Source organism: Oncorhynchus mykiss, chromosome 19 (assembly GCF_013265735.2).
Source record: "Oncorhynchus mykiss isolate Arlee chromosome 19, USDA_OmykA_1.1, whole genome shotgun sequence".
Taxonomy (NCBI): domain Eukaryota; kingdom Metazoa; phylum Chordata; class Actinopteri; order Salmoniformes; family Salmonidae; genus Oncorhynchus; species Oncorhynchus mykiss.
The window spans coordinates 39,124,695-39,139,928 of record NC_048583.1 but is presented as its reverse complement, the minus strand read 5'-3'; the positions used below and the strand labels follow the sequence as shown (position 1 = coordinate 39,139,928).

The window sequence follows — 15,234 nt, the reverse complement described above, 5'->3', positions numbered from 1 at the left end:
GTCACTGCCGGGATTGTCTGAGACCAGCCACCCAGACAGCTGGAGTATTTCTGTATGTAATAAAGCCCTTTTGTGGAGGATTTTTTTTTTGATTGGCTGGGCCTGGCTCCTCAGTGGGTGGGCCTATTCCCTCCCAGGCCCACCCATGGCTGCGCCCTTGGGAAATCCATATATAAATGCCTAATGAATTTATTTAAATTGACTGGTTTCCTTATATAAACTGTAACTCAGTAAAATCTTTGAAATTGTTGCATGTTGCGTTTATATTTTTCTTCAGTAGACAATGCAGACAGACAGGTGGATACACAGTTAAGACACACACCTTTACCTTTATTTTGAGGGCAGATTCACTGTGTGTGTGGGACTTGGACAGTTTCCTCATGATCTCCACCCCGCTGACTGGTCCAGATTTGTCTCCTGTGGGCGGGGGGCGGCTGCATGCGCCCTCCAGCAGCATGGTGTGTTCACTCACTGTGGCTGGACAGCATTTACAACATGATATAACCCATTGGACCAACATACTGCATGCATTATTGTCATCCCCATCATCAAATTCACTTGTTTTGATAAAGTCTCTGTCGTATTAATTTACCAGAATATTCATAAAAAACTCAGGGAAAAGATTCCTACCTGCGTCGAACTCGAACTCGGCCCCGTCGGCGCTGGTGTCACTCTGCAGCGCAGCTCCGTTGTCCAGGCCCTGGACCTGGTAGGTCTGCTGCAGGGGAGTCTCCTTGGGTTTGGGAAGCTGGTTGGGCCTCATCAGGCCGATGGCCTTGAAGCCTTGGGTCACCACAATAAACTTCATCCACTGACGGGCCAGGGCTACCAGACCCTTTTTCAGGGTCACCAGGGCAGGCAGCCCGTCATTCTAAAGAGGACAAGATGAGATGGGTTAAAAGGATAATTAGGAGTTAACTTAGGGTAGATCCATGAGAGCTACTTCCAGCCCAGCACTAACAAACCAAATTCAGGCAATCATAGCACAGACTGAAGTTCTCAAGCCTCTAAATGCAAACACACACGTCTCACCATAGTGGCCTCCTCTATCACTGAGTAGTCAGCCTGCTGTAGGTAGCGATGCAGGATGTTACACAGCAGACAGGAAGGGTTCTCGTGGAGGTAGCGTGCTCGCTTGGTCACCCTGTTGTACTTGCTCCGAAAGGGGATGTGGATACTCTTTTTCTGTAGAGAACAAAGGAAAGAAAAGGGAATGTGTCTCATACACTGTGCATTTGGAAAGTATTCAGACCCCTTCGCTTTTTCCACGTTTTGTTATGTTACAGCCTTATTCTAAAAAAAAATGTATTTTATTTTTATAAATCATCCTCATCAATGTACACACAATACCCCATAATGACAAAGCAAAAACAGGTTATTAGAATGCAAATGTATAAAAAAATTAAAACAAGAAATCCCTTATTTACATAAGTATTCAGACCCTTTGCTATGAGACTTTAAATTAAGCTCAGGTGCATCCTGTTTCCATTGATCATCCTTGAGATGTTTCAACAACTTGATTGGAGTCCACCTGTGGTAAATTAAATTGATTGGATATGATTTGGAAAGGCACACACCTGTCTATATAAAGGCCCCAAAGCTGACAGTGCATGTCAGAGCAAAAACCAAGCCACGAGGTCGAAGGAATTGTCCGTAGAGCTCTGACACAGGATTTTGTCGAGGCACAGATCTGGGGAAGGGTACCAGAAAATGTCTGCAGCATTGAAGGTCCCCAAGAACACAGTGGTCTCCATCTTAAATGGAAGAAGTTTGGAACCACCAAGATTCGCCCGGCCAAACTGAGAAATCGGGCCTTGGTTAGGGAAGTGACCAAGAAACCGATGATCACTTTGACAGAGCTCCAGAGTTCCTCTGTGGATATGGGAGAACCTTCCAGAAGTACAACCATCTCTGCAGCACCACCAATGAGGCCTTTATGGTAGAGTGGCCAGACGGAAGCCACTCCTCAGTAAAAGGCACATGACAGCCGGCTTGGAGTTTGCCAAAAGGCACCTAAAGGATTCTCACACCATGAGAAACAAGGTTCTCTGGTCTGATGAAACCAAGATTGAACTCTTTGGCCTGAATGCCAAGCGTCACATCTGCAGGAAACCTGGCATCATCCCTACGGTGAAGCATGGTGGTGGAAGATTCATACTGTGGGGATGTTTTCCAGCGGCAGGGACTGGGAGGCTTGTCAGGATCAAGGGAAAGATGTACGGAGCAAAGATATGGAAGATGGTACTCTTGTCAGATGAGACAATTTTTGGGGGATTTTTGGCCATCAAGGAAAACGCTATGTCTGGCACAAACCCAACACCTCTCATCACCCCGAGAACTGGGATTCTCATGCTGTGGGGATGTTTTTCATCGGCAGGGACTGGGAAACGGGTCAGAATTGAAGGAATGATGGATGGTGCTAAATACAGGGAAATTCTTGAGGGAAACCTATTTCAGTCTTCCAGAGATTTGAGACTGGGACGGAGGATCCAATTGAGAATCTGTGGTATGACTTAAAGATAGCTGTACACCAGCAGAACCCATCCAGCTTGAAGGAGCTGGAGCAGTTTTGCCTTGAAGAATGGGCAAAAATCCCAGCGGATAGATGCGCCAAGCTTATAGAGACATACAAAGGTGGCTCTACAAAGTATTGACTTTGGGGGGGGTGAATAGTTATGCACGCTCAAGTATTTTTTATTATTTTGGTCTTATTTCTTGTTTGTTTCAAAATAAAAAATATTTAGCATGTTGGCATGTTATGTAAATCAAATGATACAAACCCCCCCAAAATTTCAATTTTAATTCCAGGTTGTAAGACAACAAAATTGGATTAATGCCAAGGGGGTGAATACTTTCACAAGCCACTGTTTGTAAATGTGATTATTTTTTATTATACATTTCCAAACATTTCTAAAAACCTGTTTTTGCTTTGTCATAATGGGGTATTGTGTGTTTATATTGAGGAGGATTTTTTTTTCTCCATCCATTTTAGAATAAGGCTGTAACGTAACAGAATGTTGAAAAAGTAAAGTGGTCTGAATACTTTCCGAATGCACTGTAGACTCAGAATCACCTTTATTTGCCAAATACATTTACATATACCCTGAATTGACCTGGTAAAATGGTGCTGACAGCAATAGACAAAATATACAGACAGAATATAGACAGACAAATGTACACAATCTACATACAGTATATACACAATACGTGAAAATATAGGACTAATTCATGGATCAAATGCATTGGAGCCCTCAACATGTGCAGTACTGACCTCCAAGGCTTCAGTCATGATGCAGCCCATGACAGCACACACTCTCAAGGTGCCCTCCATGTCCAGCTTACGCAGAGAAGACTTGAGCTGGTCGATGGGGACCAACCAGGCTCCGATCGCCGGTGTTGCTGTGCTCAGGAGATTCAGCTGCCTGGAGATGGCCTGGGATGGGGAGCGTACGTTGGTTGGGGCAGCGAAGCTGAACCAGATCTCCTTGATGGTGAGCTTCATGCTGCTGGAGTCAGGGGGCGGGGGCATGAGGGGGAGGTCCTTCTTCAGGTCGTCAGACTCCACCCCTTCATCCTGCAAGAGCAATCGACACCACACAGAGGCCAATGAGAGGGGAGCAAGAGAGAGAAGCAAGTGTATATTTTGTCTGAACGCTTTCCGTTACTGAAATGAGGTTGGATCAAGTACAACAGTTGAAAGTGATGAGTTACCTGATCGTCAGAGTCTGAGTTTCCGTTGGCATCAGAGTTGGGGCTTGTGGCGTCGTTAGGCAGGTTGTCATCAGATACATCAGTGCTGTAGCCGCTGCCTGTCTGAGAGCCTGATGAGCCATTGGATTTGGACATGCCAATGTTCACGCCAGTACCCGACTGCCCCATCATGCCAAACGCACTGTACAGCACTGCACCCGACTGACGTCCACCTGCACATATCCACACACAATCAGGCAAAAGTGTTACAGGGTTGGGGTTAATAACATCAATTCAATCAATTCAAAGTTAATCTAAATTCCAATATGTATATACAGTGCATATGCATATCTTTCGTAATGACAAATTACCTTTGACGGTGAGGTTCTCAATTCCGCACTCAAACATGATCCAGCCCCACTTCTCCAGGGAGGCAGCGGTGCGGACCAGGTCTGCAGCCGCGTAGTTCTCTGTCTCGTCCACAAGGGCAAACTCATCTATTTCCTCCAGACTGAACAGTACTTTGGACTTCTCAAAAGGGATGGCCGTGATGGCACATGTCCCTATGTCTTAACCACAGGACAGGAAAAATTAGTAAATTTGAAAGTTTTGCTTCACAACTGGCTAACACTTAATATTATATTAGGGCAGAAGTCTCTAACTCCAGTCATGGACAGCCTGCTGGGTGTGAAGGCTGGTGTTTCAAAAAACACATTGTAGAGCATTCAATAAAAAAGAGCATATTCCCACCTTTGGAATCCAGGCCTCGTAGCTGGCAGTGGATGCGGTGGATGTTAAGCTTGGCAGCAATCTCCTTGCCCTTCTCAATGCCGGCGTTGGAGCGCAGTGAGCCTGAAGACTGTGGCTGCATCTTGGTGGCCGAGGCGTACTTCTCCAAGTTTACGGAGGGACGGCCGTGCTCTGCAGTATTGGGTGTCTCCTCCACTATGCCCCTGTGGAGACAGACAGGAGGGTATGCACAGGGTGTAACTATGTGTGTGTGTGTCTTAAGGAGACAGGTGCAGTCTGGTGGAAATGAGGTTACCTGTTCATGCGAAACTGTGTGGCGATCCTGTCGAAGCAGAGAGCAACCAGAGAGACGTGTGTGATGTGGTTCTTACTGGAGCTGAAGGGAGAACACTCTTCTATAGAGGCCTGGAGCAGACACAGGTTCACCTACACAGCCAGAGAGAAAGATTTTTGGGGCATTAGAGATGCAACTCTAGGATTCAGCATTGAACTACAGTCAAATTAGTTTAAATTCTGTTTAAGTCCAATACAATTTTCCTGGCACAATTCCTACCTTAGGGATTGACACGTTAGCTTGCAGGCCCTTGATCTTCACGTTGTCTGGTTTGACCTTCAGGTCTGTTTGGCCATGTGGCATGTTGAGGGAGCCTGTGGTACCCTCCGTCTTGGACAGCTTGTGCTCCTGCTTGGCTGAGCTCTATAATGGGGGAAACATTTAAAAACAGGACAATCTTAGGGTAAATCTAAAATTGCACTCTATTCCCTTTTCGGGTCTTTCTATAAACTACGGTACCCGTGAGGAATTCCTACGCTGGACAACTTGTAACTGCTGTTGATAAGTTACTGATAATAATCAGCCAATTTTTTTCATGTCACTAATTTAAGGTAAGATGGGTTCATAGCTATATTCAATAACATTCACGAGTTGATATAAAATATTGACCCTTTATCATGTTTGGTGACTTGATGGATTTGTCCAAAATCATATGACATAAAACATGACTTTTCTGTCCTCGCATTTATGGCAGCGTAAGTTGTCATTATATCATATATTAAGCATTATTCAGTTAAATTAGACATTTAACTTGAACACTGTAAGAATCTTGGATCTAGCTGTCGTACAGTTTTTTGTATAGAGATCTCAGAAATGCAGTGTAACTACATAAAATTCCGTAACATTTCATGTCTCCTTATGTTACGGGGTGAAAACCCAAATCCAAAATAATAAATACAATTATAAAACCGAACGCTTCTAACCGAAATGGTCACCTTACCTTGATACTTAAAACCTAAATCAATACTGTCATTATAGGGGTTCTTCAATAATTATGAATAATACTTGTTGGATGCGCATTTGGTGTCCAGCTGATTAGTCACGCCATGATATATTCACATATCTGATCCAGGAAGGAATTTTCAGAAGGACAGTTAAGTGACAAACATCTGTTGTGATAGCGCATGTGACGCAACAACAGCCCAGGTGCTGGAAAAAAGGTGCTTGCAAAAAATGTCCAGAATATTTTGGTGTCTGGTTTGTTATGCTGGTGAAGAAAGTTGTGCCTGGATCTACATTGGATCTAATATCCCTACTGAATTGATATTGGTCATCTGTTGTTGTCTGCTTGATTTACAGCAGGGTCTCGTTAGATCTAACAGAGAAAGTATCAAGGTAATGTGTTCATGTTTTCTGTGCCTCGGATTAGACACAGAGTCTACTGTGTGCAATTGCATAAGATAGACTATTGCGCAACACACAACACTATTCCTATGAACTATTCTAGATATAATGACAACAAGTGACATAGTCTAGTGCGCTTCTTCACAACATGATCTGGTAATTAAATAACATGACAAATACATTTTGTTTTCCATGTTACACCTGCAATTTTAAACAATACAAGGGGCTTGAAGTAGCCTATTTGAACTTGAATTTGGAGCTCAGAAATTCAATTATTGGAATAGGCCTACCAAGAATATCAGTAATTTCCTCACTTTGGTCCCCGAAAAGTCCTTATAATTATTGTAGCCAATTTGTAAGTTCTCCTGCTCCCTTACATGCTGACCACACCGCTCGCACGTGTCAACAAGCATCTGCTTTACCCACTGCAAGTCCCACCTCTTCCATCTCCTCATTGGTTTTAGGAGCATTGAAACTGAGGTCCACACTCCAGTCCAGTTGGTGGTGGTAATGCACCTTTAAGTTGGTTGCCAAGTGCCATAAAGTCCAAAGAAGAAAACGCCTGAAGGAGGAGAGATTACTAGAAACAAACTCGGTTTACCCTTTTATTTGTGGATTAATTGTCGGAGTAGAGGACCTTGTGCATTTCAAGTAAAATAACAACCCAATGTTTATATCCCAGGACAAATTAGCTAGCAACAGCAAGCTAGCTAGCTAAATAGCCATAAATGTTTAATGCTTTTCGACATTTAGTGTGGGTGGACAAAATCAACATGTTACAATTATCCGTGATTTCATTATTGATCAGTGTTGCTCTACTCTGTTGCGCCAAAACCACGTGTGGTTTTTATGAGGATGAACTTTGCTTTTGGTCCCTTTCTCATTATAAATACAGCAATGGTGAGATTCAAATGGTGAGATTAATGCTACCGCTATTCATTACTTTATTATGTGTGCCTACACCAGCCATGCACGCATCCAGTCTATTTAGTCAAGCAATGTCCACATTATTCTAAATCAAATCATATTTTAGGTGTAATAATAATTAGAATATCAATGTATTGGCAAGGCCTAACAAATACATTATTCTTAGTGTTAATGGCCCACTTTTTGGGACACTTTTTGCATGCTTCGTGTCAACTCCAATGCTTCCTTGAAAATAAAAGAGCCGCACAATCTAGGAGCTCGGATGCAAAAATGTAATTACCAATTGACTCCAATGCGTCCCACAGTTGTGTCAAGTTGTCTGGATGTCCTTTCGGTGGTGGACCATTATTGATACACACGAGAAACTGCAGCAGCGCCTCGGGATGTAGTTTGTGTGTGGGGGTGCTATAAATCTTTTTGACTATTAAAGGCCCAGTGCTCTACTTTTTAAAATGTTTATTATGATTTTTCAGGGGGTGCTGCAGCCTCTTCAGCACCCCTACTTTCCGCGGCTATGCGCCTGGCTAGGGCTGTTGCGGTCATTTTGCCAGCTGGTGATTGTCATTGAAATAACTGCCGGTCTCATGGAAATTGACCGTCAATTAACATTAACATCTCCGGCTTCTACTCATAGCCTACAACCCACTGATGCAGACCTTTGGAACATCTACATTTTAAAAAGTCTAAAATAGATGCAATATAGTCTACACCATCACAGTAAATGCATGATTTATTTTAGGCAGGTCTAATGAAACATTTTGATATGAAGAAAATGTATTTCAGAAAACAGAATAGCATATTCTGAGTCATCCTTATGTTAGGCCCTGATCTGGCTATGCCATATGGCTGTGGGTTACACTAGTTCACTTAGCAGGCAAGATTTGCTATTATTTCCCATGGCATTATTTTATATTATTTTATAGCAAGAACCATACAATTGAACATAGCTGAATAAAATGGAAAGGATATTTTTCCCAGAACGATTTAAAGGCGTGCACACATTCTGTGTTGAGCGGTTTAAAATAAATATTAGAAATCAAAACATATATTCTAAGGCTGGATTATGTGACAAATTATGATTTGAAAAAAGGCATGAAAGAAGTGCTCTGCTCTGTTTCCTGCGCAGGCTAAGATTGGTAGGCTACTAATGACCATCAGAGGCATCAGACCTCAGTTTTGGAGGAGCCTAGTTACAATGACTGAATGGTCACATGGAATTTGACTGCGGCCATGACTCCTGACAGCTAGTGTGGCGGTAATAGGGTCACCATAACAGCCTGGCATCTATTACCATGCCCGGTGCACACACTTCATCAGTCTCTCATTCTCAATTTGACAAGCACTTGATAATATTCTCACACAGTACATTCAATTCAATCTGATCTTTACACATATAGCCTGTGAAATATTTGTTTATATTTAGAATGGCCCACAAAAACAAAAACTCATCCATAGCCTGCCCTTGAATAGTGAATGAAGGTTATGTGCAGTTACTTTTTTAATATGCCAGGTAGGCTACACTGTATGTAAAGCAGATTAATGTACTTCATTTTAAAGAATTCAGCAATAAATATAGCAGCGGGAGAAAGCTGGGATCCGCTTTTATTAAATAGTGGCCAGTCAAAACTCAGTTCACGCGCGACTGGGATTATAAGAACATTTTTCACTAGACTCTGTAGGCTATGGGCTCTCCAAGCATGTTGCAGGTGTCTTGGGCCTATAGGATACGTTTGAAGTTATTTGGCCATTTCAGTTGTAATACTAACCTTAGCAAAACATATAGGCCTATGGGCTAGGTCAAATGATGCACACAAATATGATTTGAAAGTCGCAAAAAAATTCACAGGTTATAATATTCTCACCATTCAGACTATTCTCAATTTAATCTTGTCTTTATATATACTAAACAATGTGTGTGAAATTAGTTCTGATTTAGAATGGGCCATTATCATGCACCAGTCAGAACAAAAATCCGTATGCACTTGAATAGAAAATGGAGGATGCTTTTCCTGCGGTTAATTTTCATGCCAGCCAGGTAGGCTACTTTGGTTGTAAAGTGAAGCAATGTGCTTAACAATAGAATGTTGAGAAATAAATATAGTTGGCATCTCCCAGTGGTCACCAACCTTTTCTAAGTCAAGATCACTTTCGCAGTCAAAAAGCAAGCTGAGATCTACCGTTTGGATTTTTTTTTAAACACGACTTAAAAAACGTAACATTAAGCTAATAAAAACAGCTCTGTAAGTATGGGGTTTGAGCAGTAGGCCTAATACATTATCACAGCATATTGGCTGTATGCCTGGCCTGGTAATATTGTTCTTCTCTAACCATATTATATTTCAAAACTCAAGCTTTGATTAGAAAATAGATCAGTTGGTGTAGCACTTGCGCGACACAGCTGAACCATTTAAAAAAAAATAATAATTTGCAAATAATTAGCTTTTTTACACTAGGTCAATCATGACGTCAGTGTTCTTCAGGTCGGAAAGTCGGCGGTCTAGAAAGATGCCATAGTTTCTGACCTGGAATTCCGAGTTGGATGACCATTCAAAACTAATGACCATCAGAGGCAACTGAGCACAGTTTTGAAGAAGCCTAGTTACCGTGACTGAACATTCACATGGTATTTGGCTGTGGTCATGACGCCTGACTGCCGGTGTGGCGGTAATATGGTCACCATAACAGCACTATGCTTGGCATCTACAACCATACCTGGTTCAAACGACACTTAAATCTTTTGTTTTGCCAATTCACCATCTGAATGGCACACATACACAATCCATGTCTCAATTGTCAAAAATCCTTCTTTAACATGTTTCCTCCCCTTCATCTACACTGATTGAAGTGGATTTGACAAGTGACATCAAAAAGGAATCGTAATGTAGCTTTCACCTGGATTCACCTGGTCACAGTCTGTTATGGAAAGAGCGGTGTCCTTAATGTTTTGTACACTCAGTGTAAATTGTAATTATTGAGGACCTTGAAAATGTAAATGAAGTACTTGAAAAAGCCCCTGAATGTCCTTGGCCAATGTTGTTGTATAGGTGGCGTTATGGGTCCATTTGTATATATTCACTTTTATTCCTCTAAGTACACATGTGGGACTGCATGAAAATCATTTTTATTTTTGTTTCAAACCATTAAGAAATGTTGATCCCAATGTCACACATTGGCCACATTATTTATAGAAAGACCCTTATAGTGCTCTACTTTTAGCCAGATTTACTCCTTGGTGAGATTTACTTACGGATTCAGTCACAGTGGACTTGCTGATCTGATAGGCTTCGTTTAGGACCATCCCATGCAGGTCATCCAGAATGGCTGCAGGGTGACGTATACTGACGTAGTGGACCATAGACTCAATGTATCTGTAATAACACCTCATACATTGTCAATGACATTAGCAATATATATTCCTGTAATATGACAAGGAGACTTGTTGGGCACAGCTGCTGTGGGGAGACACTGATTGCAGATGGAAAGGCAATATGTTTAGAATTTTCTATGATGAGCTGGTCTATAAGATTACCTATAACAGTATTTTTACACAAGCCTTTGGTGGCTATAGCATACAAGAACTTAATATAAACGCAGTTGATGTTACCTGTCCAGAGCTTCAGCCACTAGAGGGGTGAGCACCACATTGATTGCCCCTTTCACTTCCACGATGGCGGTGGTTCTGGTCTGGGAGAGGGGCTGCTCCAAGGTCCAGTCCTCAGTGGTGGTGTCGTCTGTGTTCTCCATCGCCTTCTTATCCAGAGGAGTGTACGGTTGGCTATAGTCACATAGAGAGAGATGCAGTTACAGATCTGTGTGTGAGAAACACACAGAGCAGACCATAGAGATTCTATTAAATTAGTTCTATATGTAATTATATGGAGCAGACATACATACACTGAGTGTACAACAACATAAGGCACACCTTCCTAATATTGAGTTGCGCCCCCTTTAGCCCTCAGAACAGCCTCAATTCATCGGGGCATGGACTCTACAACGTATCGAAAGCGTTTAACAGGGATGCTGACCCATGTTGACTCCAATGCCTCCCACAGCTGTGTCAAGTTGGCTGGATGTCCTTTGGGTGGTGGACAATTCTTGATACACACGGGAAACTGTTGAGCGTGAAAAACCCAGCAGTGTTGCAGTTCTTGACAAACTCAAACTGGCGCGCCTGGCACCTACTACCTTGTTCAGTGTGTAGAGTCCAGTCTGGAGACCACATATTGAGTGTCTCAGTCTTGTGTCTCGGTGTCGGATACATTTTCACTTCCCAGGACCAGCAGAGACCAGCGGAATAAAACTCATTATCATCATTTTCCATTCAGTCAGTGCATCAAAGCGCTTCGCTAGGCCAAATATAATACATACTCTCCTTTCTTGAAACATTAATATCTTATCGCCTATTGAAACCTGTGATTCCTACTTTACTCGTAACATTACTGTCCTTTACTTTCATTGAAAGATTTCCTCAGACTTTGTCCGAATTTCCTTGACTCGCTGGTAGGGAAGAGTCGGGAAATTGTTGGAAAGTTGCATGCTCACTATTAGTAAGGGGAGACGGGGAAATTATAACCGTCTTTATATCTATAATAAACATGTTTGCGCAGTGGCAAACCTATTGGATCTAGGCCTTCAGTGTGTGACATGCTTGTGATGCTGAAAGGACAGCAATCGTAATACCAGCACACATGTAAGAGAGTGCACATTTTGTAAAACACAAAGTGTCAGTGGTGTAGTGGAGACTATTATTGCAGGTATAGGCCTTATACCCACTTTGTTTTTCAGTGGGCATTGTGTATACTCACTTTTTAATCCCTACTTTTGCATATCAAAGTAGTGTATTGGAGGTATACGACTTATTCATTATGTACAGTCGTGGCCAAAAGTTGAGAATGACACAAATATTATTTTTCACAAAGTCTGCTGCGTCAGTTTGTATGATGGCAATTTGCATATACTCCACAATGTTATTAATGGCAAAGTCAATCTTTGCCATGCAAATGAACGGAATCCCCCAAAAACATTTCCACTGCATTTCAGCCCTGCCACAAAAGGACCAGCTGACATTATGTCAGTGATTCTTTCGTTAACACAGGTGTGATTGTTGACAAGGACAAGGCTGGAGATCACTCTGTCATGCTGATTGAGTTTGAATAACAGACTGGAAGCTGCAAAGGGAGGGTGCTGCTTGGAATCATTGTTCTTCCTCTGTCAACCATGGTTACCTGCAAGGTTACCTGCAAAATCATTGCTTTGCACAAAAAGGGCTTCACAGGCAAGGATATTGCTGCCAGTAAGATTGCACCTGAATCAACCATTTACCAGATCATCAAGAACTTCAAGGAGAGCGGATCAATTGTTGTGAAGAAGGCTTGCTCAGGAATGGCAGTAGGCAGGTGTGAGTGCATCTGCACGCACAGTGAGGCAAGGACTTTTGGAGGATGGCCTGGTGTCAAAAAGGACAGCAAAGAAGCCACTTCTCTCCAGGAAAAACATCAGGGACAGACTGATATTCTGCAAAAGGTACAGGGATTGGACTGCTGAGGACTGGGGTAAAGTCATTTTCTCTGATGAATCCCCTTTCCAATTGTTTGGGGCATCCGGAAAAAAGCTTGTCGGGAGAAGACAAGGTGAGCGCTACCATCAGTCTGGTGTCATGACAACAGTAAAGCATCCTGAGACCATTCATGTGTGGGGTTGCTTCTCAGCCAAGGGAGTGGGCTCACTCACAATTTTGCCTAAGAACACAGCCATGAATAAAGAATGGTATCAACACATCCTCCAAAAGCAACTTCTCCCAACCATCCAGGAACAGTTTGGTGACGAACAATGCCTTTTCCAGCATGATGGAGCACCTTGCCATTAGGCAAAAGTGATAACTAAGTGGCTCGGTGAACAAAACATCGATATTTTGGGCCCATGGCCAGGAAACTCCCCAGACCTTAATACCATTGAGAATGTGTGGTCAATCCTCAAGAGGTGGGTGGACAAACAAAAACCCACAAATTCTGACAAACTCCAAGCATTGATGATGCATCAGTCAGGATGTGGCCCAAAAGTTAACTGACAGCATGCCAGAATGGATTGCAGAGGTCTTGAAAAAGAAGGGTCAACACTGCAAATGTTGACTCTTTGCATCAACTTCATGTAATTGTTAATTAAAGCCTTTGACATTTATGAAATGCTTGTAATTATACTTCAGTATTCCATAGTAACATCTGACAAAAATATCGAAAGACACTGAGGCAGCAGACTTTGTGAAAATTAATATTTGTGTCATTCTCAAAACTTTTGGCCACGACTGTAGTATAATAGTGAAATCATGCACAAAGTAGCCTACACAATCACAAAGCGAGCAGTACACATAGCCTAGTGTCAATGGAATATCATCTGCAGGCAGGAAGAGTGTGCAGCTCTCAACTGGTTGTCGCATTGAGCAGCTCACAGAAGAATGACATCAGTAACTCCTGATATCTACCAGTAAATGCCAACTAAGGCAACAATGGGTAGGCAAACCAGGTATTGAAAAAGTTGTTCCATGGTCTTGGTTAGATGCGTAATTCAGTCATCATGATAATTTCTAAAGGCTTAACCAAAAAACCTTTCCAGTTAAAAGTTCACTGACAGAATTATATAATGCTGAGTTGTATCAATGGGGAGGGCATTTGTTTTGCTCAATTGAATTAAAGGGCAACTACACCCTATATAATTTTTTTAATGTTGGGAACAATGTTTTTCCTGATGTGGTTAAAGCATTGTTGTGGACTTAGAACATCACATTCTTGTCATTTTTCTAATTTTTTCTTATTATTTTGAGAGTGAAAATCTGAAATCGATAGGAAAACATAGAATTTTTCACACAGGACCCACTTCTCCTTTACCACTGCATAAGGCCAATAGAACGTTAGCAGTCCATTCACTCATACATAATAAGCCAGTAGGTCCCAATCATAGGAATACAAAAACACAACCATTAGGCTAAGCATTTCCCAATCAAAATGTACAACTATTACTTCCCATTGCAAAACACATTTCACGTTTATCACACAAAGTAACCGGTGAACTACAGTTTAAATACAACTATGTTTCACACTCACTTAAGTTATTAAAACCTGTTTACGATATTGGTTCCCAATTGGGAATCAACCCTCCCACGTGCAGCTGAAACGGTGGCGCATGGAACGCAAAAATATTCTTAAAAATATTTAACCTCCACACATTAACAAGTCCAATAGCTCAAATGAAAGATAAACATCTTGTTCATCTAGCCAGCAAGTCAGATTTCTAAAATGTTTTACGGCGAAAACATAGCACATATATATGTAAAACCACCACCAGACACAGCTCATTTCAATAGCCAAAACATGCAATCAACAAACGCAGGATTAAAAAATAAATCGCTCACTAACCTTTTGAAAATCTTCATCAGATGACAGTAATATGACATATTACACAGTACATATTTTTTTTTTTCAATAATATGCCATTTATATCCATAAATGTCCATTTACAGTGAGTTCACCTTCAGAAATTACTCAAAAATGCCCGCAGGAAATCTATGTAGCGCGGCAAGATAACGTAAATAGACATCATAAACTTTGACTAAATATACATGTTCTACATATAGTTAGAAAGATACACTGCTTCTTTATGCAACCGCTGTGTTAGATTTATTTTTAACGTTACAGAAATCGCACACTATTCCATATTGTGAGACAGCGCTCAGTTCCAAGCTACATTTCCACGTAATGTTGGAGTCAACAGAAACACAGATTTAAGCATAAATATTCCCTTACCTTCGATGGTCTTCGTTCAGAATGTTCTGGAAGGCTTCATACTTACCCAATACATCGTTTGGTTTCAAGTCTTGCGTCTTTGTATTAGCTACTGCTAATAACATCAGCTGAAATGCACCCAAAACGTCCTCTGGTCCGGATAAGTTGCGCATCAAAACTTCAAAATTACACATTATATGTCGACTAAACAGGTCAAACTAAGTGCAGAAGCAAGCTTTATGATGTTTTAGACGTGCAAAACAAACTTCAATTCAATCGGCCATCGTCTGCCCTTCTCTTGAGTGCTGGAAACAAAGGAATGGCTGTGACCAATTCGCGCCCATACGCACAGCCTATTCTCTCGTGGCACGCACTAATTTCACTCCCATAGGGTCAATTCTCGCGCGATTTGAA

General features: G+C 41.8%; 1 protein-coding gene across 14 annotated transcripts in view; it reads right to left on the bottom strand.

The window, feature by feature from the left end:
* LOC110497798 (transmembrane protein KIAA1109 homolog) overlaps window positions 1-15,234 on the bottom strand; it is a 128,876-nt gene that overhangs the window by 61,283 nt on the left and 52,359 nt on the right. For 11 of the 14 annotated variants that reach the window (XM_021574170.2, XM_036954757.1, XM_036954759.1 and 8 more), the window contains exons 31-41: window positions 10,650-10,820; window positions 10,293-10,413; window positions 4,994-5,137; window positions 4,736-4,866; window positions 4,441-4,643; window positions 4,062-4,259; window positions 3,712-3,923; window positions 3,272-3,574; window positions 1,033-1,185; window positions 631-871; window positions 323-477 (exon numbers count right to left, since the gene is read on the bottom strand). In XM_021574170.2, the coding sequence (XP_021429845.2) occupies window positions 323-477; window positions 631-871; window positions 1,033-1,185; window positions 3,272-3,574; window positions 3,712-3,923; window positions 4,062-4,259; window positions 4,441-4,643; window positions 4,736-4,866; window positions 4,994-5,137; window positions 10,293-10,413; window positions 10,650-10,820 (2,032 nt within the window). The remainder of the gene's footprint in view (window positions 1-322; window positions 478-630; window positions 872-1,032; window positions 1,186-3,271; window positions 3,575-3,711; window positions 3,924-4,061; window positions 4,260-4,440; window positions 4,644-4,735; window positions 4,867-4,993; window positions 5,138-10,292; window positions 10,414-10,649; window positions 10,821-15,234) is intronic. The other 3 variants (XM_036954756.1, XM_036954760.1, XM_036954768.1) reach the window with 1 other exon arrangement.